The following is a 26,019-nucleotide window of genomic DNA, read 5'->3' on the forward strand; positions in this document are numbered from 1 at the left end:
GCAGCTTCTTGTTCAGCTCCACATCTTTGGGGATTGCAGGAAACTGAAGTGGGAGGCTTCACTGATAGCAGATATGGCTTGTGAGCTTCTGCCCAAAAATGATGTGCTGGATATAGACATGAATGGGAGCTTTAGGGGTTTACGTGGCCACAACAAAACAAGTGAGGGATTAAAACCCACCAGCACTCAACAGCTGATGTAAATTCAGCCCTCAGCACAGCCCCTGAGAACAGAAAATGTTCTGACAAAACCTTCTTTCAGCCAAGCACATGTAATAGCGGAAGGGTAAATGACTTGCTATAACACTGTCAGGATTTTAAAATCAAGAAATTCAGTTGGGGCTTTGCCCGAATGAAACATTTGGAAGGCCAGAGGTGTGTGTTACTGTGAAGGTGTGTGCTACTGCCCAGTTTGGCTTGGGCAACATGTTAAATTCCCAGTGGAAATGATCCAAGTGGGAGCTGAGGACCCTCTTCTAACAGACCTCGCCACATCTGGGGGACGTTTGCTGACCTCCAGCCTCCCTCACCTGTGTAAGGAAACAAATCACACTTCCCCAGTGAGGCTACAGCTCAAACACAGTTGAACAGAGACAATTTAATAGTGTTTGTGCAGTGGAAAGAGAGAAACAGGAGCTACGCCTAAACAACTAAATCCACTCTCTTTAGTGGTATCCTGGGGGCAGCACCAGGAATGCAGATTTATGAACTTCACTCCTCCAGTTTCACCCCCTCAACACATCAAACAAATTTCCTTTAATGCCAGGCTCGTTTCCACAGCAAAACCAGTCTGTCACATCCATTTCTCCTCCCTTCCCACACAGCCTGATGCCCAGACATGAAAACGCCTGATGAGACAGCGCTGAGCGGGGAGGGCTCACACCGCCGCCTCGGGAAGGCACAGCTGAAATATTTAATGCGCTCCCATGGGTGGCCTGCGGAGCCGTCCCTGGCACAGCAATGCCAGGAATAAAGGCATGAAAAATTCTCCTCTTTCTACAAACGTCACGGTAACCAGGTACTCAGATTTCCCCTCTCTCACACCAAAAAGGGTGGCAGCTTGCACACAGAGCTATTTGCTGCTTCTTCGGAAACTTTTGGGTAACACTTCAAGAATAATTGTACAAAGAGAGACCGAGGTGGCAGGAAAAATGACAGCAGACCATCACCCCAGAGTGAGGAGAGAACACTATTAATCTCTCTGTGTGTGGTATTTCCAGCAGACATTGGTGGGTTGAAGTCCCCCACAAGAACAAGGGCTGGCGATCAGGAGACTTCTCCCAGCTGCCCACAGAATATTGCACCTGCCTCTTCATCCTGGTTGGGTGGGCTGTAACAAACCCCCACCAGGATATTGGCCTTGTTGGCCTTCTTACCCATGAACACTCAACCAGGACAGAGCAAGAAGAATTATTAAAGAACAGAAAACCTGCAGGGCAGGTTCCCAGAAGACTCATTTTACCTCATTTTCCCTGCTTTGTTTCAAGAACACAAAATACATCACAAAGGTCAGCGACTAATTGATAGAGCAAGCAAGACTTGGATCTGGAATCCAGTGATGCAATATTAACCAAGGTCATCCAAAAAATGACTCAGCAACGGGCTCTGAACAGAGAGCTGACCTCTTCATGGTGAACATCACTTGGAAAAACAAATGACTCATCCCATGCATCTTCCTAAGTCTTCTATGTCCTAATAACTGGAAGCCGGCTCCTGCTTTTCAGGGTACTGAGGACAGTCGCTGTCTTCAGGGAAAGATGGTGAGGAAACATAGGAAATGGAAAACATTTCTTTAGAAGAAAAGTTGGTCAACAGTATCAAGTTGTCCAGAGCAGGGACAAGGGGTGGAGAGGGGAAACAAGTCAAAGGAGGGGGAAGAGGTTATTTTGAAGTTGGAATGGTTAAGTCAAAATGTACCCTGCAACTATTTGCACAACAGCTCCCTCATGCTGAGGCCACACTGGAAGGTCTATAGAAATGCATAAAACTCATAATTAACTTGTCGTGGCATCCAAGCAGCAGGAAACTGGAGAATCCTGGTGACAGGAGCACTAGTCCTCAGACTTAAGGCCACATCCAGGTATCGAAATCCTCCACCTTTGCTTATAAATTTAAAGAAAAAAACAAAAACAAAACAACCCACAACATATCACTTTCAAGCACCACGACACAGCTTGGAGATGACACACCTGAGACATAAGACTTGTCAGCTCCTCAGCACCAGGACCAACCATGGGTGAGTGTAAAGTTCAGACAAGATTGAACGTTCTGGTATGATTTTCACTACTGCTAAATATCCACACCCTTGTTTCAACTCGGCAGCAGTTTTGACTATTGCACACATCTGATATTTCAGGTGTTTAATTTTAGGCCCCCAGTGCTAATCTCAGATTCAAATTTGACACATTTGTCCTCACTGCTCTGCATCTTCAGGAACCTCACAAACAGGCGTTTCTCACCCAGCTTTACTCCAACCAGATATGAACATCGCTTCCTTTTATCCTTCTCGCGACAGTAAAATAGACAAGACCCCAAGGTGCTGTGGCTCCCCATCTCCTCCCCAGCCCTCCACCACTCCTCAGCACCTCTTCTGTGGCTGGTCAGAGAACCCTTGCCAACAAAACACCCATATGCAGATACAACTGAAGAATACAAAAGGTTCCCATGTTTGACCGACACTACAGGGACTTGTTTCCTCTCAAAAGGTTGGTTTCATATTAGTTGCTTGCAATAAAAAATAGACCTAACCCAAATTTTCCATCACTGGGACACCACCAAAACCAGCAGCAATGCACAGGTCAGCAAAATGATTTCCCCCCATAGGTAGGGTGGGTGTGAGGTCGCTCTGGTTGACATCACTGGTTCTAACTGGTGTTCTCTGCTACTGGCTGTTCAACCGCAGCCCCATCCTTCCGCAGGAGATGACAGAACCTGCAAAGGGGGCATGAAACATGCCCCCTCCCATTCTGTGTCCTCAAAGACCTGTCCTGCACCATGAAGAAAGCAAGTGCTCAAGTGAGACGCAGGCTCTCAGAGCCAAGAGGCACTAATAAAGCCCATACATCACCCTCCAGCGAGGCACATACCCTTCTGAGCACGACAGACGTCGTTTATGTCAGCAGCATTACCCAGAGCACATAGGCAGAAGGGAGTGAACCCGCTAGTCCTTCATTCCCACCAACCCCCTGCATTTCCTCAGAGCAGCTTCAGGAGAGGTCCATTTGCCACAGCAGAAGCTTGTAAGTGAACATTTGAAACAGTTAATAGAATATGAAATGGAGAGAAAAACGGGAGCTAGCAACTGGTGTAGACAGCAAAGCTCTGAAAGGCAGTTTGAGTCACTACAGAGGGGTTTGTGAAATACTCAGAACAACATCCAGTCTTTACTGCACAAGAGTGCCAGTGCTGGTCCTTAGCAGGGCGATTTGGGGATGGCTGGTCTACATTTCAGACATGCAGTAGTTTCCCTCAAAGATGGACAGCATAATGCAAGGAAAAATGAACATCAGCTATATTTTAAAAGGATTCTTGCTGAAGTCATTGTAGATCCCCTGGATGCTACTCCAAAAATCACTGATCTCCCTCTATTTTATAAGGTATTTTGTCACAACTGAAAGATAATAATTAAAAGATGTACATAGCCAGTTGGATCCCTATCTCATTTCAGTTCCTGTGATCTGTCACCAGGGACTGGCACCACCCCAGCAGCAGGGACTGAATATACATCCCTCCCCTTCTCCTTTCCAGTACAGACACAACTCCTGCTCCTCAAAGAACCAGTTCACACCAGACTAGAGCCAGGATCTAGCGCAAATTTTACACCCTGCACAGTTCCAGCCGGTAAAGTTCTCCTTCAAACCAGGATGAGGAGATGCCTCTAACAGAGAAACACGAAAACCCATCAGCTTTTAACCCCAAGGGTTTGCTTACCTGTGCAGATGTGCTCTTGAGCTTCTCCAGGCCATTCTCCAGCCGCTCCATTTTTGCTTTTAAATCCTTGCCCTTCTTCAGTAGCAAATTCTGATAGAGTTTGATTTGCTCCAGGAAGGACTTTGGAGTGGTGTAGTTATATCGTCGCTCATTGCTCAGATACAATCGCGAAATCTCGTTGACACTTGTGTGGACATAGGCCATGAATTTGCTTATTGAATCTTTCACTGAATCCTAAAAGTAAGATGAGAAGACAAGGAGAAAATATTTCAAACTGAACAACTATATGTAGTGCAGATCTGTGCCATATACAAAGGAATTTATTAACATTTTATTCTGCTGCAGCAAAATCCAGGCTGGAACATCTAAGTTGATCCCTTTTCATTTGTTATCTCTAAAATAACTTTGTCTGTTCATGTACTGTATACCTCTTTTTATATCTTTTTATCTCATATTTTATCTTATTCCAAGCAATTTTTCTAGCATTAAGCTCTATAAAATAACAGCCTTTCAAGCATAAATTTGGGCTTTTCTCCTCTACAAATAGGGAAAGCACACACATAAAAAGAAACATTGTAGACTTTATTCTGCAAAAATCCTGCCCAGAAAAGCTAAATAAACATAACTGAATCTCTTTTAGTCTAGCAGCAGGTTGTCATCAATGAGAACTTGACATAATTTTGCCCTTGAGAATTACAGGCGCTCAGACACGCCTGTGGAGAGCAAAGCCCATGTTCCCTGCAATAACCATAAGCATTAGGTTATTTCCTGCACCGATTTGTAAGCTGCCGCTCTTGCTTGCAAAGCAGTGGTGTGTCTGGCAGTGCTATCAGTGCACAAACACAACATGGTGCCCACGGCCATGCTTCAGCCAAGGGCTGTGCCCCTCTCTGAAAAACCTGCTTTGCTTAAGTTAATTAGAATCATAGAAACATTTTGGTTGGAAGAGACACTTGAGAACATCAAGTGTAACGATAACTTAACTCTGGTATTAAATCATGGCCCTAAGAACTTAATCTCTGTCCAACCCCTCCACAAGGATGGTGACTCCATCACTGCCCTGGGCAGCCTGTTCCAATGCCCGACAGCCCTTTGGGGAAGAAACCTTAGTTAATATCCAATCTGAACCTTCCCTGGCACAACTTGAGGCCATTTTCTCTCATCCTAAAGCAGTAGAGAGTTACCAGCAATTCCTCTCTGAACGGTCACCCAGATGTCCTGGGTGAGTGCTGTCCCTGCAGTGCTGTCCCCATCGCGAGAGGCACTGCTTGCACCAAGCAGAGGGACATGTCACACCTGGCTGCCACCAGCACCCCCCACAGAGGAACCCAAACCCAGGCACGGCCATGGCGGCCCCAGATGCCAGTGGGTGAGGTGCTCACCTCCACGGTCTCTGTTTCTTGCAGAAAGCAGAGGCTGACAGACTCGAGGGCCTCCTGCGGCCACTCCTGGAACCAGTCTATGGCCGTGCAGCTGACGATGGCAGGGAATCTCCTGCTGCGGACACGGAGCTTGCTGCCCACGGGCGAAAAACACAGCACAACCTGCAGAGCCCAGGGAAGGAGAACGTGAGAAGACACAGCCAGGAGCAGGCATGGGGTTCCAGCTGCACAGCCCAGCTCAGGCTCTTGCATCCACTTCCAACAGGCACAGACTGAAACACAGGAGGCTCCATCTGAACATGAGCAGAAATTTGTTTGCTGGGAGGTGCCAGAGCCTGGCCCAGGCTGCCCAGAGCGGGTGTGGAGTCTCCTCTGAGACATTGAAACCCGCCTGGACCCACCTGTGTGATCTGCTCTGTGACCCTGCGTGAGCAGGGCTTGGACTGGGGATCTGCAGAGGGCCCTTCAGCCCCCACCAGGCTGGGATTCCATGAATGGAAGATCTCACAGCACCAGCTGAGGTTACAGCAACCTCAGTCCTTGAGCCCTTGCACTTCAGGCCAGCAAGCCTGGCATGGAAAAAACATAATGTGGCAGTGAACACATTTTTTCTCTGCAATAAAGACAAGCAGTGGTGTTAAACATTGCCATGGTCAAAAGCAGAAGCCTGGCACACTTTCAAACTTGAAGCTGGGTTTTAATAAAACCACCCTTCCCTGCTTCAGCAGTGAAACAAAGCTTTGCCCAGCAGGGAACTGGCATCTGTATTCAAGTGGTGCAACCAGGAATTAAAGTGAATGGATCTAAATTCTCCTGGCAGGACCACAGGCCCACCTGGGCTGTTTCCCCGAAAGCAGCACTGAAAAGAGTCGAGGTGGCTCAAACTCAAAATCTGCTTTTATCAGAGTGAGACATTTTTTGAATAGAGAAACCTCAAAACAAAGCAGAACAGAAATAAAAGCATTTATGAATATATTTTCCCTACTCATTGCATTTTTGTGCAGCAGGTCCTTTGCTTTTCAGGCTTTTATTTCAGTCCAGCTGCTAAAAGTTTCTGATTTGCAGCAAATTGTGCAGTGTATGTGGGCCCCTGGGGGTCTCTCTTTGCATTATTCTGGGGCCTGGTCAAGGGGCTGTTACTCCCTTGCCCAGCATCCCCTCTGCCCTGCACCATTTCTCCTTCCTCCAGCCTTATCCCTTCCCTCATCCCCTGCCTTTCCTGCAGGCTGGGAGCCTCCTGCCCCACAGCCGCTTGGCCCACAGCTTCTCTTGGCAGCACAAGCTCTGCCTTTGCCAGCAGGAAACTCCTTCTGGAAGGATGTAAAGTCAGGACAAGGCAAAGTACCTTTCCTCTTTGTTGCCTCACAACCAGCTTTAACAGCAAGATAAGACCCAAGAACCAAACAAAACCTACCACTACTGTTCATCACAGCCCTTTTCCTGTGAGACCGCTGTGGCTCATAAATCCATATGAGCTTTGTTAATTGGCCACAAAGCAGGACATGGACAAGATGCCACCATGCAATGAAGTAGCAACATGTGAGCAAGGACCAGCTTGGGAAGCAGTGTATCTCACTCAGTGCATCATCCCTCTCCTACTTGTTAGCCCTGGCTGGTACCTTAGCAAGTGTCATAGGACAGGCTGCGGTTAGCTCAGATGTCGCTATAGTGGGTCAACACCTCCATCACGATCTGTTTTTCAGAAGCCACAAAAGAACAGCCTGTAACAAACACACTTTAGTTTCCATTTCAGAAGAGGCAGCTGAACTGAGAGCTCCTGCTCCTCTGCCATGGCCACTGCGTGTGGGGACAGACACACAGAAATCCTTCCTGCACCTTCAAGCATACGCCTTGGGCACCTCTACGTTTTTCTGTCAGGGCCAGGCAAGCTTCAGGAAGCTGTCCATGTACAAAAGCCTCTTCACAGGATCCCAGACTGATTGGGTTGAAGGGACCTCTGCAGATCCCCCAGTCCAAGCCCTGCTCACGCAGGGTCACAGAGCAGATCACACAGGTGGGTCCAGGCGGGTTTCAATGTCTCAGAGAAGGAGACTCCACACCCGCTCTGGGCAGCCTGGGCCAGGCTCTGGCACCTCCCAGCAAACAAGTTTCTGCTCATGTTCAGATGGAGCCTCCTGTGTTTCAGTCTGTGCCCGTTGCCCCTCACCCTGGCGCTGGGCACCACTGAACAGAGTCTGGTCCATCCTCTGACACCCACCCTGGAGATATTTATAAGCATAAATAATACTTCCTAGCTGACCCCATCCATCTGCTGTAACACACGGTTAAGGAGAAGGGTAGAAAAAAGAGAAGGGATCAGCCTCAAGTAAATCATATTCACACTGCCCTTCCAGTGCACCACAATAACAGGAATAGATCCATGAGGGGACGGGAGGCAGAAGACAACCAAGATGCTGAAAAGTCACAAAACAGCATCAGGACTCATCAGAAAATCCCCTCTACACCCAGAGAGGGAAAGAGCAGGACTGCATTCCCTCTCCTTGGGCACCCACACTGTGGCATGGTCCTCAAATTTTCCCTCAAAAATTAATTTTCCAGTTGTTCCCCATCCTAAACATGTACCTTCCCACATCAAAAAAGCAACGGGCCACCCTATCTCAGTGACCGTGTCCCACCAACACAAACGGAGCAGTAAGGAGGAGGACATGCTTTCATTGAGCAAAGATCAAGGCTTCTCTCTTTGCCCTCCCCAGCTCCTGGCCCTGTGCCGGCAGCAGTGAGCTGCCCTGCAGAGGGGTAAACACCTTCTGGAACAGTCTCACTCTCCTGTGCGCCTCACTGTGCTTTCCCCGTGAGCTGAGCACACATGGGAAATAGTCCTGAAACTGTTCTGGGATCTTTTGGACATATTCATAAGGTCTTTCTATGCTGGATTATGGGCTGTGCTGGAAGAAATCCTGTAGGCACGTTGCATGCCACTCAGTTTCCAGCACTCTGTTTTTAACATAATACTTCATTTCTTCTGGCAATGGAACCCCAACAACATGAACACTGATCCCCTCAGCAGCTCTTTCAAGCAGCAAGACCTCGTCCTGATGCACCCCTGTGCCCGGCTTTGAAAAGGGAGCGGCTGGTCCTGCTCAGCTCTTGAAAGAGAACATTCTCAACTTCCATAGTGCTTTCTAACACCCAAGAAGTGATGGCAACAGAGAGCATTTCCTGCACTTCAGTACTACTTGCTGAGTGCATCACAGTTCTCATCATGAACAGGCAGAAAAGCCTTTCAGGCTGCGGTCTGACCTTCCTACCAGGCAGCCCAAAGCATCTTCACCCCATGCTCCTGCACCAAGGCAGATGGCGAAGACCTGAACTCCCCCAGCCTGTCTCACCTTCAGCTGCCGTCGAACACGCTCTATAAAAAACTTCCAGCAAGTCTCCCTGGAGTCCACCAGCCCTCGGCCTTTGACTTCATTCCTCACGCTGTTGATTATGTTTTCTACTTCATCATCGGGGAAGAGATCGGGGATTTCACCTGAGAAGAAGGCAGGTTTGGGTTTACTGGTCTGGATTTTGTTGCAGTTGCAGAGCAAAGTGAAGCAGGTGCCTCCCTCTTCAGGGGCTTGGGGAAAACCCTTCCTTGAGAAAAATCCTTGTGCCAGGTGCCCATAGGCCCCAGCAGCAGCAAAGTGGCACAGAACGGCATTCTGCTAAAAAATAAGCCCTTGTGAGAGCAACATTTCTCATAAAAGCATGAGCTAAACAAACACAGAATAAAGCCAAAGTACAGAAAGTCCATTTTTGTCAGATCGACAGTGCTGATTAGATTACAAAAAAAATCGCAAATACCTAATATGCTATACACAATAATGAAATAATTTCAGTTTTGCAAATCAATTAGTTACCTGTACTGTTCCTGCAGCTGTTCAATGCCATTGCCAGTGCTGGTAAAATAACTCCCACATCACCAAAACATTTTAAAAGTCAGAAATCTTTTAAAAACTTTTAAAAGTTAATAGTTATGCAACTGATTGCCAAAAACAAAACCAGCCAATTTTTCTTTTTTTTCTGGTTACTTAATTTATCACCTATTCACTTCCCTTCTGGCTTCTGATTTGATTGAAATCATTATTATTGAGTGAGATACTGTCAATATGAGCACTAATTACTTAGGAAAATACACTAATCAGATATCTGCTTGTTTATAAGAGAGTCTAAAATATATATTCTGTTCTAGCTCCTTAGGTGATGGAAAGAAGTGAAACAAGTAAGAAAAACAAGCCTGCAGAGAGCGGGGAGCAGCCAGAGCCCTCAGGCAGCACCCGCTGGGTGGCACTAAGTCACGTTTTGGGAGGTCATAGAACCATAGAACGTCCTGACATGGACAGGACCCCCAAGGATCATGGAGTCCAACTCCTGTCCCTGCAGTGACAACCCCACAGGTCACCCCGTGTGTCTGAGGACGTTGTCCAGTCTCTCCTTGAACACTGTCAGGTTGGGGCCGTGACATCTCCCTGGGAGCCTGTTCAGTGTCCAGCACCTCTGGGTGAAGAACCTTTTCCTCATGTCCCACTGACCCTCCCTGGCACATCTTCTGCCATTCCCTGGGGTCTGTCACTGTCACAGAGAAGAGCTCAGCCCTGCCCCTCCTGCTCCTGCTGAGGAACCTGCAGCCCCATGAGCTCTGCCCTCAGTCTGCTCTGCTCCAGCTGAACAAACCCAGGGACTTCAGCCGCTCCTCATATGGCTTCCCCTCCAAACCTTCACCAGCTTCATGTCCCTCTGGACACTCTCCAGTAGCTTTATCTCCTTTTCTCCTGTGTCCCCAGCCCTGCACACAGTGAATGCTGCAGGTGAGGCCGCCCCAGCACAGAGCAGAGCAGGACAATCCCCTCCCTGCTCGGCTGGCCGTGCCGTGCTGGATGCACCAGGACACGGGGCCCTCTTGGCTCCAGGGACACTGTTGGCTCATGTTCAACTTGCCACTGACCAGAACCCCCAGAGCTCTCCATGGAGCTGCTCTCCAGCATCTCGTCCCCCAGTCTGTCTGTACAGCCAGGGTTGCTGTGTCCCAGGTGCAAAATCTGGCACTTGCCCTTGTTACACTTGTCATGGTCCCTCCCATGGTCCCTTCCTCAGTCCTCAGTCCAGCCACAATTCTGAGCTGCCTCCCCAGACCCTGAGTGAGGACTTCTGATCTGTCCCCTCTTCCCCACATAGCAGCTACAGGAAAATGTGACACCTTTCTGAACCACCGCAAAATGACCTGGACATCCCAAACCAGGCTGCTTGGCCTGCCCCTTGCTGCAGGACACTGCAGAGCTTCACTTCATGTCATGAGATATTTGTGTCATCTACACAGGTGACAGGAGCTACTCACCAGCCTCCACAACAACCCCTGTCTTTACTCCTGATTACAAATTTATCACAGGCAGGGATTGTTTGCTGCTCAAACCATCTGGCCAATTTACAGTCACATATGTCAACTCTGGAGTTTCGCACAAACTATCGCTTCCCTGTGCTTTTAACTCTCCAGTCCTCACCATGCACAGAGGTCACCCGAACCAGCTGGAGTCTTCCCACTCCTGACTCATAAATAAGGAAAAAAGCATCATGCAGTTGGTAGCAGTGATTTTCCAGGGACTCTGGGGAATATGCCCAGGCTGGGTTACCCCCTGCGGTCACGGTGACACAGCCGCACGCTCCCATGTGCGCTGTAGCTGCAGTGCGCCCTGCATGGGGAGTGCTCCACCACACATACTCATGCCATGTTCTGCAGTGAAACAGAGCATCTGTGTGTAGGCTGGCTATTCTGCAATTGTTTGGGCAAGCAACAACTCAAAAACTTTAATGGAAAAACAAAGAGGAAAAGGACTGCAATGGGACAAGCAGCTAGGTGACGCACACAGACACGGTCATTTGGTGGCTTTGTACCATCCACCAACTTGCAGTCAAATATTCCAGCCAGGAAAAACCTTATTAGGTAACTAGAGTGTGGATGCATGAGATCCACAGGTCAAACTCTTCATCTGTTGATACATTCCTTGGGCTCTGTCCTCAGCTGCAATGTCACAACAGACACGTCTCTTAACTGTAGAGAGTATACCATGAAGTATGGAAAAACTAGGTACACAACATCAGAGAAAGAAAAACTATCAGATGATGGAGTGCATCCTCACAAAGGAGACCTTATCATGGCTTTTAGTCCAGAACTTAACCCACATATCTTCTAGCTCACTTCATATATTGCCCTTCTGTATATTCTAAAACCACAGATGCTACCATGAGCACAACCACACTGAGAAGGGGGAAAGGGGAAATCAAGCAATGAGAGATGTACCTGATGCTAAGAAGTCATTCACCAGCACCAAGAACTGCTCATCTGCCACTTGAGCGTCGGTCATCAGGAACACGATGCCTATGTTCTTCACACCGGCTTTCAGGTACAGGTTTGCCAGGTCTGCCTGGAGGTTGAAAAGCAAGAGGACTTAGGGGGTGCACCTCCATTCTGCAAAACTCAGGTAGGTACCACATCTACAAGCAGGATATTTCAGAATCTTCCCATTAACCAAGAATAAAGCAATGGCAATTAATTAGCGTGAAACTGCACTTTGGCCACTCTCCATCTTCATGGCTGAGCCTGCCAGGTTATATGGGGGAGTCTATCGCTGTCATCATTGTAAGACTTTACCCGGTAAGACTTGACGTTACGGCCAGGTCTGTGTAACACAAAAAAAAAGAGAAAGAAGCCCTGGCCAGCACCGCTACACACAGGGAAATGCTTGTAGCTGGAACACCTGGAGGTCAATGGATGTGGCTAAAGACATCAGTGCAGTCCCTGGTTGTGGAGGCTGCCCTGGGAGTTCAGAAAGGCTTACTGTGGGCACAATAAGTCACTATATGGGGACATTAAAGCACCACAGGGACTGGGAGGGACAGCAGCCACTGAAAATGTTGGTCCTTGGTGTCCCCATGCTGTAGATTTCTCTGATTTCACAACTATACCTGAATTTTTTTTTTTTTTCTGAGGTGCTGCAACACATTTCTTTCTGCTTGTGAAGAAAGGAGAAGGACACCCTGTGCAAACAGGGATGTTTTCAGTTTTATTCCTTTCCAGAGTCTGAGCAGGGACTCGCCCTTCAGTCTCCCACTCAGTGCAGTGATGCTGACAGAGAAACTGCTCATATGGAAAAGCTGTTTCACCTCTAAGGGGACAGTGTCCTGATGAAGGACACAGTGTCCTCCTGATGAAGGACACCAACTTCTTGAAATCCAAGTTGTTCATGAGACGGGAAAAACGCCATCATCCCGCTCAAACTCCATCACTTCCTTCCTGCCCCTCCAAGCAGGATACAAGGCATGCGGGAGACACTGAAGGAATTTACTGGCCTGTGTTCCAGAAACTTTCTTAGAAATTCAGCAAATACACACACTCCCTCAAAAAGAATCATTTGTTACTTCCATCACTGGAAATTTGAATTAGACCAATTATAACAGCACGAGGGGCCAATGCCAGACAGGGTAATCTGTCACCATCCTGCTCTTCCATATCTAAGAAAAAAAGATGACTCCATATTTCATAAACTCTTTGAAAATGAATAGAGAGTGAAGGGAACATCAAATTATCTTCCACCTCCACAGACAGAAGTAAAGACATGCTTTGAAAACAAATTTATTAATGCTGGTTTCAAGCTATGTTCCTAGATGGGAGCACAGGTTTTCTCAATGAATAGGCAGGTAGGAGCTAGAAAATTGTACGAGTGGGGCTGAAGAACACAGAGGAAAGCTGAAAATACCCAATGGATGGAGGATCAGGCTTGTGTGACGTGACAAAAACATGACAAAAACAACCTGTACACAACTACAGGTCATCAGGCCCTGCCTCTGATGGGGAAGGAAGGCAAGGGTTCATTGGCCATCGCATCTCCCGAGCAGAATGGCGTGAAGTTACTGAGGTTGTGATTTTTACAACATTTCTGATGAGAATCCTTTTGCCAGCAGCTAAAATACTTGAAAATCATTTCAACGATATTTTACAATGTTGATTTGTAACTTCTGTGCTCACTAGCCTGCGCATAGATATAAGCACAGGCACCTGTTATCTATAGTGAACCATCCACCATCCCCTCAGTCCCTCCCTCATACAAAATCCTGGTGGAAGGACTGGATACGACTTTGGAACTCTCCTCCTGCTCTCTCCTGCTCCTTTTCCACCTCCAAATCACTCCACAACAGGCACCTCACAGATGAGCTAATTACCACATCTTGGTTTAATTAGAAATAATAGTCAAATACGGTTTCTTGAACAAGCATTAACTGAATGTCCACACCAGGGGTTTATCATCGAAAGCCCAGCGCTGACTCTGAGCCTTGGGCTGGGATGTTGTTGGGTCTGGCCAGCTCAGAGGGCTGGCAGGGGACATCAGGCCTGTCTGCACCCCACAGATGTGTTGGGAAGCACTGCTCCTCTCTGCAGTCCCATATAGTCTCTGGAGCTTTTTACTGTCTTCACAATGGCGTCATTCAACACGCAACAAGACAGAATCACAGGATCCCAGCCTGGTGGGGGCTGAAGGGACCTCTGCAGATCCCCCAGTCCAAGCCCTGCTCACGCAGGGTCACAGAGCAGATCACACAGGTGGGTCCAGGCAGGTTTCAATGTCTCCGAGAAGGAGACTCCACACCAGCTCTGGGCAGCCTGGGCCAGGCTCTGGCACCTCTCAGCAAACAAGTTTCTGCTCATGTTCAGATGGAGCCTCCTGTGTTTCAGTCTGTGCCCGTTGCCCCTCACCCTGGCGTTGGGCACCACTGAACAGAGTCTGGTCCATCCTCTGACACCCACCCTGAGATATTGATCCATTGATCAGATCCCTCTCAGCTTCTCCAGCTCAACAGCCCCAACTCTCACTGAGTCTTTCCTCATCAGAAAGATGCTCCAGACCCCTCAGCATCTTTGTCTCCCTCTGGTAATTCCTTGTCCTTCTTAAATTGGGGATCCCAAAGTTTTCAGGGCAAGTTCTGCTTTTTATTCCCTTCCGCTCCACCTCAGCCCCAGGAGTCACCCACCTTCAGGTCAGGGATCCCGTACCCTTTCCTCAGCGTGATCTGGAAAAGCTCCAGGGAGCTGATGAAGGCCGCCAGCCTGGTCAGGCTCTGCTTCCCGCTTCCACCCACGCCGACCAGGAGAGCGTTCCCTCGGGGGGACTCCAGGATCCGGTTGATGCGGCAACTAAATTGAAGCATATAAAATCTGTCATTAATAAGAGTATTTTTCTTATTCTCTGCCCACTGCTTTTCAATATATATTTTAATCACTAGGAAACCGTAGTCTGAATGGGATGAAAAATGTCAATCTAAGAGACATGTCAGCAATCAATCCCCATCTCTGCTGAGGCCCAAACAAAGGACGTAGCTGATTAAAAAAATAGTTTGGTGGCGATTCAAACTGTGTCCAATATTTTTCCACCTGCCAAGTCCTGCTGGATAGAAATATTTTAAGGTGAAGGCCTGGATGTCTTTGCAGGGAGGACAAGGGAAAATAGTGAGAACAGAACATGGACATGCAAATAGTGAGAACAGAATTCATGGCTCTGGTGCACCTCTCCAGTGAAGGTTCCTCTTCACAAAGCATTTTGGGTTCATGTTCAGGTGAAGGGTCCTGCTATGCATTAAAGCATATTCATATACATCTGGAATAGCATAATACCTGTCTGGAAAATACAGTCCAACATTATTTATCCAAGCCACCATTAAGAGTGAGATTTTGTCACACTTAAAATGAACTTGCTATTGTTTTTCAGGTCTGTTCACTTGTCCTTGAGAGTTCCACAGTGAGCTCTGCCCCCAGTCTATTCTCTTTAAGCAATTGCTGACATCCCCACATGTTAAAATCCCAAGTGAGGGAGGTTTAGAGGATCCTACCTGTGAAAACCTCACTGTCAGGTGTCTGAAATGCAAGCACCATTCCCCTCTTCACATCACTGCCTTTATTCAACTCACTTAACTGAGTATTTTCCTAGACTAATTAATTTTTCAAATAAGACTGCAAGAAATACTGTACTGCTTTATTACAACTCAAGCATCTTATGATCTATGTGCAGACTCCCACAGACTGAGAAATTAAACCCAGAATAGCAATCCAGCTTGTGTGGAGAGCTGGAATGTTCCTGCTTTTCATTCTCTAGCTGGCTGTCCCCAAAAGCAAGGGCACGGGGTGTGCGATGGGAATGGGCACCATGAGCCCCGGGTCAGGAGGTGACTGACCCATATCCCCCACCTCCCCACATACATTAACTCCCTTACTTTTTTTTCCCAACAGAAACTTCACAACAAATTCAAGATGTCATCCATAAGCTGTTGGAGATGGAATAATTTGTGTGTTTCAGCAAAACGCAATTTCCAAATGCGCTGAATCGAAATCACTCAGCTCCAGTGAAAATCATGCTGAATACTCAAACCTCGCCTTCCTGATTACTCACAATATTAACTGGAGGGATACTGACAGGTTTTGTTGAAAATCCCAATTTATGTAAGGTGCAAAAGAAGCACAAGATTAAAATTACTGTCACCTTTCTGCAAGCAGAAACACCAATGGACATCAGGTTGCATATGACTCATTAATACAAAGAAGTAAATGCCCAAACTATAAGGGAAGCCATGCCCCAGCACAGCCAGCACGCTGCACCGCAAAAGGAACAGATGGCTGAGCTCTTAGAACAGAACTGGTTAAACAGCTAGTTAAAAGGAGTAGAAATTTATATATATATATGTATTTTTTTAATTTGCATGAGAGTAACTGCATTAGGTTACCAGGTCCAGCAAACCTGAAATCACCCACACAAGCGTGCAGCAGGACAGCGGCTTCCTTCTAGCTTAGTCACAAACCTGCTCTTCATGATACAATGTTTCCAGGCAAAATCAGTTAAAACTATGATTTACAGGGCAGGTTCATCTTCAGAAATTATCTGAGGCCAGGTCTGCATTTCAGCCCCCAAAAATCAGACCACATCTGGAATATTGTGTCCAGTTGTGGCCCCTCAGTTCCAGAAGGACAGGGAACTGCTGCAGAGAGTCCAGCGCAGCCACCAAGATGCTGAAGGGAGTGGAGCATCTTCCGTGTGAGGAAAGGATGAGGGAGCTGGGGCTCTGGAGCTGGAGGAGAGGAGACTGAGGGGGGACCTCATTAGTGTTTACAGATATCTAAAGGGTGAGTGTCAGGAGGATGGAGCCAGGCTCTTCTTGGTGACAACCAATGACGGGACAAGAGGCAATGGGTTCAAACTGGAACACAGGAGGTTCCACTTCATGGTGAGGGTGGCAGAGCCTGGCCCAGGCTGCCCAGGGAGGTTGTGGAGTCTCCTTCTCTGCAGACATTCAAACCCGCCTGGACACCTTCCTGTGGAACCTCAGCTGGGTGTTCCTGCTCCATGGGGGGATTGCACTGGATGAGCTTTCCAGGTCCCTTCAACCCCTGACATTCTGGGACTCTGTGATTCTGTGGAATTCCCAACAAGCATTTAAATCATGTATAAGAGCTGGAGGTACGTGTCACGATCCATACCACAGGCATGTAAATAGCTTCATAATGATCAACAGAGGCTCGCTATTTTCATATAGTCCCACGTGTCCAGTTTCCACAGGGAATCCAGCTGGACCTCCAGGCATCGGAATGCAAGCAGGCTTTCCAAAGGATCCAGGCAATTTAAGTGCCTCAGTCCATTCAAACTAGTAGCCTGAATTCACGTAATCTCACATTATATACATTTGAAAATCCCACTGAGAATTGTGTAAACGTGGCTCTAACCCAGTTGTGAAAGCATTTAGGGACATCCTGGTGTAACTAGTTCTGTGGCTGGCTGTCAAGTGAAGACAAAAAGCACTTGATCAATGTCATGTACAATAAACGTCTGTGCTGTATGCAGAGCATCAAGGGCCAAAGATGTAACAGCAACCAGACTTCAAAACGACCAGCAGCATGCTGACCCTCCATCCGACAGCCCCGCATCCTCACAGTGTCAAAAGATCCCCCCAGCAGCAGCTGAGAAGCAGGGCAGTATTTGTGCAGGACACACCACGTGGGCAGATGAAGCTTCTGCACACCTCCAGCTCCTTCTGCTCTAATAATGGATACCGACATCCTCCAGAAACCTCCATGGAAACAATCTGCATGGATAAAAGCTACAATGAGAGCATAAAGACAGAAAACTCCCTTACACGTGGCACATGGCGTCCTCAAACAGCACCAGGCTCATGGCAGCATTGACTTCGTTGTAGCTGTCCAAGGCTTCCACAAGGATCTTGTTCAGCTCCTCCCAGGTCGGAACTGGCCTGTAGCTGGGTTCTCCAACGCCTTTAGCGAAATGGCAATAAATGTTCATTCGCTTGGTCTGCTCTAAAGTTCCCTCAATGTCCTGTCAAATTTAAAAATAATTTTAAAAAAAGGTATATAAGAAGTAAAGGAGAAAACACTGCAGCTCTATGTCATCTTTCCAAGTGAAGCACAGTGTTCCAAAAAATGCCTTTTTATGTCCATATAGCTGCACCTGTGTGTTGAAAAAGGGGAAAGAGCGACAAAAGGGAAGGAAAGGGAAAGGATAAAGCCCCAATACTTGCTCTGGACCTTTTGTAAATCACAAGAACTCATCACCTTAAGAGAATGTGAGCACAAGAAAAGCCCCACAGCAACAGCTACAGCATGACACTGTTGCATGGACAATGATTAACAGCCAGAGGAAAAAGCGCTGTCTGCGTTACTGTGATATTTGCAGGACTCCAATGGCAACACTGCCGGGTGATGACAGGACTGAAGCAAAGCAGGTCTAGAGCTTCCATTTGGAAGATATTTTGGGAAAAAAGGGGATTTGTGCCTGCATCTCACTTTACTCCCACCAAGACTGGGGATCTGACTCTTTTGCTTTTGCCACGAGACTCAAGACATTTAAATAAAATAATTTAATTAATTCACAGAGCCGAAATCTCCTCTCCCCAGTGCCCTTAGGGAGAGCATCGTTCACCCAAATACCAACATTGGCAGCCCAGGAAGCGATTGACAGAGATTTTGCTCCTGGTGTCCCACCAAGAGCATCACACTCCATGCAAGTGAGAGATTGGCAGACCTTGGGTCAAACTTCTCTTGCCCAAGGAACCTTTTTCCTGTAAGCACGTACGTTATTATCAGAGTTATGAACCTCAACACTTACGTCATATAATTTCTTCACCGTCTCCAGCTGGATTTTATCAAAGGTACCATAATCCTTTTCTTCAACCATCTTATCCCGGTAGACTCGGTTTGACTCGTGCAGGTAGAGTTTCACCAGGTCTTGGGGGTGCTGCAGACATTCCGGGGTAGAGAACAGAAGGCCCTGTGGGGTGCAGAGAGCAGCAGTAAACCCCACCTTGACCTGAAGGGCCTGATGTCTCCCCCAGCATCCAGGCTGAATGGGGCTGAATCACTCAAAATGCAGAGTTACTGTAACAACCTGCAAATAAACTTCTGAAGAAGCCCCTGGAGAACGTGCCCTTCGTTACCTCCAATTTCCCAAAGCAATTGTATATATTACACCAATTTTAATAGCCAAAGTGCATCCCCAGCGCAGCCTGATCTCCAAGAGTGTGTAGGGTCAGACACCAGCCCGACGGGCGGGTTTCTGCATCCCAACACCACAGCACGGCTGCTTTGTCAAGAAGAAGATAGTTTGGACATCTTAGCGGTGATGATTTTTTTCTAAAATCAATTAATTTTAATTAGGTGCATTCTGGCTGCAGGAAATATTAGTTTCTGTCTGCTTATCACAGCATGTTTACCATGAACTCTATTAAAATGCATAAAAGAATTATATTTCAAAGAGGTGTCACCTATTACTAAGCCTATTAACAGCACCCAGGGTTTTCAATGGCATGTATTAAACAGACAGTTTTTATTCCTAACATCTAATTATTTACACACAAAACATAAAATGTATTAAAAGCAATGTAAAGCAGGCCATCTCAGCTCGATGGATCATGGCTCAAATCATTTGGGTTTCACATTTGTCATTACAGCTGTCAAGCTGTTATTTTATTTATTTCAGAGAAAAGATAGTGAGAAGAGCTGATGACTCAAAGAGAATAAGGTGAAACCCATCAGGTCCTAAAAAAAAGTCACTCTAAAGACACTCCAAGCCACAAAAGTTGTGTTCTTGATGCAAGCAAATGTAAGGCTCAGAGGGAAGAAAATCCACGTTTCACAAATCTGTGAGCAGTTTATTAACTTAACACCTGAACATCTCCCCTTCCTTCACTTTACAGACCCGACTCTCCCGACTCCTCTCAGCAGAGCTACCAGGCTCTGCCACGGCAACCAGCTGCGTCCCCAGAGAGTGATGGGGACGCTCTAGATATGGAAGAAATTGCTGCCCCTGAGGGTGGTGAGAGCCTGGCCCAGGTTGGCCAGAGAGGTGGTGGATGAACCATCCCTGGAGACCAGGCAAGAAAAATAAATAACTTTTTCTTTGCAGTCTAAATAACATTTAAAATAATACTAACTAGTGCAGCATAGCGACCCCTTTCTAGCTGTCCTGCACTGCTGGATGAAGCACCTGCTCTCCTTTCTCCTGACGTTCTTCTTGGGGAGCCTGGAGCTGCCTCAGCACTTTGAGGACAGCGGTGACATGAAAACAATGACAAACACAACAACAGCGTGTGGGCCACAAACTCAAGAGTCCTATTTAAAGCGCCAATTTTTAAATCTGCTCTGATATCAGGGAGGGTTGACGAGAGGCTCCAGTCACCCCCTTGGCACTGCATAGAATCACAGAATCATTTCAGCTGGAAGAGACCCTCACGAGCATCGAGTCCAACCATACCCTAATTCTAGCATGAAACCATGTCCCTAAGCACCTTGTTTAAACACCTTTCAAACCCCTCCAGGGATGATGACTCCACCACTGCCCTGGGCAGCCTGTTCCATAGCACCGTGGTTGCCATGTGCGATAGAGCAGCTGCTGGCACCTGGATCTCTGTTAGGAAGAAAAATAGCAGAGATGGGAAGAGAGAAGGAGGGGGAAGCTGTGAAACCAGACTGGCTCAGGTAACCACACGCCAGCCAAACCCAAGGTAAAGCTGTGTCAAACAACCGTGCCAGACCAAGGCACAAAACAAACTCTTGCTGACCCTGCGCCCATCTCGCCGCCGTCATTCCCAACTCAGCCACAACGTCAGCACGTAACACACAAGGTGCATTTCGGTGCTTCAAGCCTGAAGTTTGCAGGGCTCTTTAGTGAGCTCAACCAAGGGTGAACATGAAAATCCCTCCCCATGCAAAGGAGCGAGGAGTTCACTGGCAGCGGAGCCGACGTGGAGCAGCAGGACACGCCGGATCCCCCGCTGCTGTCTGGCTGTCAGGAGGAGAGAGCCTGCTCTTCCCCAGCTGCCACAGATCTTAATGTGACATGCTGCTTCAAAATCTTGTTAGAAATAGGAATAAAAAGCAAAATACAACCCTGCTGGGTCTATGATTACTATTTTACAGAGATGACAGATATAATTTAGAGCATAATACCATGGTAACCCTTTCAGATGGAAAGAAAGACAGCAGCAGGGCTTTCTCTGGTGGGAGCCAGCGGGGAATGTATTTTTAAAAAGCATAATCCACAACTCTGTCACTGCAGAGACCTGTCTGCTTTAATCAAGGGTAAATTGCTTGGAGCGTACCAATCAATTTAACTCTGCAGTGCATGGTGGGACCCAGAGGCACGAAAAGGTGCTGTAGAAATGCAAGACAAAGTAGTGTCGGACTTGAACCACAGACGGGACCCACTACAGAGCGAAAGTAACAGATAATACCTTCTGATGAGCCCAAAGGATTACAAAGGACTGAAGGGTGACCTTGCCCCTGCAGCAGTAACATCAGTAACAGTAAATTATATACTCACAACAACCAGGAGCCAGGCTGCCGTTCCTGCAGACCTTGCCTAACCCTGCTCCAGCCCCTTCTTGCCTGTCATCCCTGACTGTGGTTTCCAGCCCCTCCTCATATTTCCAGTGAAACGTGACAGCAAATTAAAGTTAGATTATTACAAATTATTACGGTACTTGCTGAGCCTTCTGTAGTCATTTAAAACCAGCCACGAGCCCAGGGGGCTGAAGATGGTCATAGATTTTGAGGTTCCTTGTTATTCTTTTTAAAAATCAGGAAGCAGCATCCTTCAGCCCAGACCCTGGTGTGTTCCCAGGTCAGCAGTGACCCGAATGTGTTTGTGTACTCAGCAGAGGAACCATGCCCAGTGCTGGCTTCCCCTCTTCATCCCCCTTCTTCACCCACAGCCCTTCTGCCAGTCGCCACCTCCCTGGAGACTCATGTTCCCCTTTGGGAGCCAAACCCCCCCACAACACACACATTACCCTGGTGTCACATAGGACAGACCAGCTTATCTCTACTTGAGGGCCTGAACCAAAGTTTCACCCTTGGCCAGCTGACGCCAGACAAGCAGCAGCACTGAGTACAATGCTGAGGCATTTAATGCTGTCCAGCTGAAGGTGAAGTCCAGAGACAAAATCAAATTAGAACAGTGGATGAAAATCATTGTTCTGCAAGGATACATGGAATTTCTCACAGCCTTCCCAAGTCAACACAACTAGATGGTTTGGTAGGGGTCTGGAGCATCTTTCTGATGAGGAAAGACTCAGTGAGAGTTGGGGCTGTTGAGCTGGAGAAGAGAAGCTGAGAGGGATCTGATCAATGGGATCAATATCTCAGGGTGGGTGTCAGAGGATGGACCAGACTCTGTTCAGTGGTGCCCAACGCCAGGGTGAGGGGCAACGGGCACAGACTGAAACACAGGAGGCTCCATCTGAATGTGAGGAGAAACTTGTTTGCTGGGAGGTGCCAGAGCCTGGCCCAGGCTGCCCAGAGCGGGTGTGGAGTCTCCTTCTCTGAGACATTGAAACCCGCCTGGACCCACCTGTGTGATCTGCTCTGTGACCCTGCGTGAGCAGGGCCTGGACTGGGGGATCTGCAGAGGTCCCTTCAACTCAACCAGGCTGGGATTATGTGGGATTCTGTAATGCTGAGGCATTTAGTGTTTTCCAGCTGAAGGTGATGTCCAGAGACAAAAATCAAATGAGAACAGTGGATGAAAATCATTGTTCTGTAGGGATACGTGGAATTTCCCACAGCCTTCCCAAGTCAACACAACTAGATGGTTCATCTCAGGAGAAACCTACTGTACAGCCAGGGCAGCCTAGAAAACAACATGGCTCAAGCAGTTCAGACAGGAGCCCACACAACAGAAGAAGACACCTGTGTCCTTGAACAGCCGCTGGAACCCAGGCTGGATATCCTGACATGTTTCAAAAAGCATTAGAGACCCACACTTGGGCAACAGAGTGAAACCACACCTGTGTCCCTGATGGGGAGCTGGACACCCTTCTGGCCTCCACAGCCTCGGATGAACCTGGATATCCTCACCTACCTGAATCTGAGCACCTTAAACTGGAGCCTAATCCCACCTTAGATCTGCAAAGTGCTGATGTCTGACAAGAGGACAGTCACCTTGGACTCCTTTCACCTCCAGTGAATGAGGTGCTTCAGAAACACAGTTCCTCTGAGCTCTTCTCCGTGTTTGTCCATGAGGAAGAGCTGATGCACTACAGACAGAAATGCCCATTTTTCTCTGCTGGGGGAGAGGACGCGACTCGCCAGGCAAAAGGGAATCCCACTGAAGATACTCAGACCCCCAGAGACGATCATTCCAATCAGTCAGGACAAACATGAACAGTGCTTGACAAAGTCAATCCACTGCTGCCTGCCGAGCCTCCTACCCCTGGGTGTATAGGTTGCTCTTTTCCCTTTGGTTTCACCAATACCTGACAAATCTCTCTGGTATTTTGCCATCATTTGTAGTGAACACCTGGAGTCACCTTCAGCTGAACCCTCGCTCCAAGCAACGCAGACATCAGCCTGACCAGCTGGAGCCAGCTGGCAATGGGTCTTGGGTGCAGAAGGGAAAACATGAGAGCAGTAAGGACCTGTACCTGTTGAAAGGAATTATTGCTGACTTGATTTGGGGCCGTCTTCCTTGTTCTGTGCAACACTCACATGCGTACAACGTCCAAAATCATTAGCTGCAGCAATTAAGATACAAGTTCTTGGAGTGTTGTGTAATGAGGTAATTAGCACAGGACTCCTTGTCATAAGAGCTGTCAGGCAGTTTTGACAAAGGGAATCAAGCTGGGCTTCTAAGGTTGGTAGGTGCAGTATTAATATATAATATATTATGTGTATAACAGTATGTATATAATAGTGAGATAACAACAGAGCCACTGGACAGACTGCAAATGGAGCCATTTTAAGGACCTGTGCAGAGCCAGCAGTATCACAGCACAGCGGCAGCAAGTCCAGGGGCTCACCCCTCCACAGCTGCAATTTCTACGTGCTTTGTGCCTTTAACAGTTGTCATTGGCTGCTTGTATAACTACAGAACAGTCGGTAAAACAACAATCTCCAAATGCCCTTCACACACACAGCTATTGTGCAGGCGGTGTTTGATTGCTTGTCTGGGATTAAAAGGAATTTGAAAAAGGCAACATGCACCGAGCTACATCCACCAGTTCTCCATCTGCCCACAAGCTAAGGAAACTCACATGTCCCTAACCAGGAAAAGGGGGTTGTTTATTCCTTTATCTTTTTTTTTTTTTTTCCCAGTTAGCATCATATCAAGGGTCATGGACCACGGTAGACTGGAAGGTGGGTGGAGAACTGGCTGGCCCAGCAGGCTCCGAGGTCTCACTGGAGCTCCAGTGTTCCGCAGGGGCTGGTACCGGGGCAGTGGGTGTCTCCATGCGGGAGCCAGCAGTGCTCTCCCAGCAGGGCTGCAGCTGGCACTGACCACGCAGAACGCAAAGGGAAGGACCTTGACAGGCAGACAAAAGCTGTGTGAGGTTCAATCCACTTTTGGGGCCCCCAGGACAAGAAAGACATTGACATACTGGAACGAGTTCAACGGAGGCCACCAAGGTCATAAAATGGTGGAGGACAGGACATGCAAGGAAAGGCTGAGAGAAATCGGTTTGTTCAGCTCGGGGAAAAGGTGAAGGGGAATTTTAATTCTGTTTCTATCCCTGGAGATATCCCAGGCCAGGCTGGATGGGGCTCTGAGCAACCTAAGCTGGTGAAGATGTCCCTGCTCATGGTAGGGGTGGCACTGGGGGAGCTGGGAAGGTCCCTCCAACCCAAACTGTTCTGTGATTCTTTGACTCTGTCTACAACTACCTAATAGGGAGTTATAGAGAAGACTGAGCCAATTTTTTTTGGAGGTGTATAGCAAAAGGACAAGAGGTAACAAACTGCAGCAAGGGAAATTCCAACTGAAATAAAAATATATCAGCTTCACCGTGGAGTGGGTTTAGTGGTGTGACAAGGGTCGGAGAGGTTATGGGAACTCCAGTCATGGAAACATTCAAAACTTGGCTGATCAGCCTGACCTGACTTTGAAGCTAGCACTGCACAAGAAGGGTTTGGACAAGAGAGTGTGAGCTAAATTATGAGTTTATGAAGATTGAATGAAAGTAACACATGGAAATGCATTCCCGGAGTCCAGAGCTTCTTTCACACTCAATTTCAGGAAGAAAATTGTGTTCCCGTAGGGACAAACAGGATATCAGGAGATCTCAAAAACTCAAGAATATTTAATGTGAAGGAATAATCAAGAATGAATCCAAAAGGTAAGGAAGGATTTCAAGAAAAATTGGACCACTATTTAAATAAACATTATGAAGCCCAGGAGCCAGACTCCCCCACTCCTGAAGCCACGTGATAAACAAAACAACACCTGAGCTCAGTCGCTGCTCCTGCCCCAGCATCTAGACCTGGCAGGACATTTCCTAATATCCCACAACCTGAGCACCTTTCGAGCAGGTTATAGTTAAAATTAAAGCTTCCCATGGAAATGCTGCTTTTCTCTCTCTGCCTTTCAAAGCACAGATTAACTAGAAGTCAGGAGTTAACACGACCCACATCTAACGTCAAAGGCTGCTGATGTTTAGCTGAGCATAAGTGACAGGTCTGATTCTTTCTTGGCACAAAAGAGTTATTAACTTTTTCAAGGCCCTGTTTCTGCATTTCCCACTACGTCATTACTTCAGTTCTTGTGTGATGGACCAGACCACAAGGCACCGAACTTTCAGTACGTACTTAGGAGAACAGGTGTTAAGAAGGACAGCAAAAAGTTACAAACTGGGGTTCTACAAGAGTTTATGGTGTTCCAAACCTCTCGATTTGGCTGCTGAGAACCTTCTCAAATTTTACTAATCAGCCTTAAACTCTGAAAGGCTCTTTGAGCAGTAATATCTACTGCTTCAAAGTATGAGATTTCAGGGGAAAAAAAAGTCTCTCCGTTGTTAGAAGAAAATATTTCTAAATCTGAACAACTCCCCCTTGGTACAGAACTGGCTCTGGTGGAAATTCAGTTTTAGCAATTAAGTCAAAGCTGGGTTTGATTCAATTATCACCTTTTTAAATGCCACCTTTCATGCACATACTGAGCACCTGACCATCAAGAAGCTCAGAGGACATGCCAGTACAGGCCAACAAGCTAAGCTGGATCTAACTTCAGGGCCAGTAACCTACTAACTATCCACCACCTGCTTCAGTACAATAAAATAATTTGCCTGTGTGGTGGAACAGTGCCATTAATCCCCACATTTACACGTGTGGAACTGAGGCTCCCAAAGATGAGCGCAGCTCCATCGCACTCACCATCAGTCATTTAAGT

At 47.4% G+C, this 26,019-nt stretch overlaps 1 protein-coding gene across 18 annotated transcripts in view; it reads right to left on the bottom strand.

The window, feature by feature from the left end:
- Positions 1-26,019, bottom strand: part of LOC136109470 (dynein axonemal heavy chain 9-like) — a 194,874-nt gene that overhangs the window by 97,736 nt on the left and 71,119 nt on the right. For 12 of the 18 annotated variants that reach the window (XM_071816733.1, XM_071816735.1, XM_071816732.1 and 9 more), the window contains 7 exons: positions 18,469-18,630; positions 17,483-17,679; positions 14,336-14,498; positions 11,610-11,733; positions 8,662-8,804; positions 5,312-5,473; positions 3,930-4,163 (listed from right to left, as the gene is read on the bottom strand). In XM_071816733.1, the coding sequence (XP_071672834.1) occupies positions 3,930-4,163; positions 5,312-5,473; positions 8,662-8,804; positions 11,610-11,733; positions 14,336-14,498; positions 17,483-17,679; positions 18,469-18,630 (1,185 nt within the window). Of the gene's footprint in view, positions 1-3,929; positions 4,164-5,311; positions 5,474-8,661; positions 8,805-11,609; positions 11,734-14,335; positions 14,499-17,482; positions 17,680-18,468; positions 18,631-26,019 lie in introns of those variants that run through there. The other 6 variants (XM_071816736.1, XM_071816750.1, XM_071816737.1 and 3 more) reach the window with 6 other exon arrangements.

The sequence above is a fragment of the Patagioenas fasciata genome, chromosome 18 (genome assembly GCF_037038585.1).
Source record: "Patagioenas fasciata isolate bPatFas1 chromosome 18, bPatFas1.hap1, whole genome shotgun sequence".
In the NCBI taxonomy this organism is placed as follows: Eukaryota; Metazoa; Chordata; class Aves; order Columbiformes; family Columbidae; genus Patagioenas; species Patagioenas fasciata.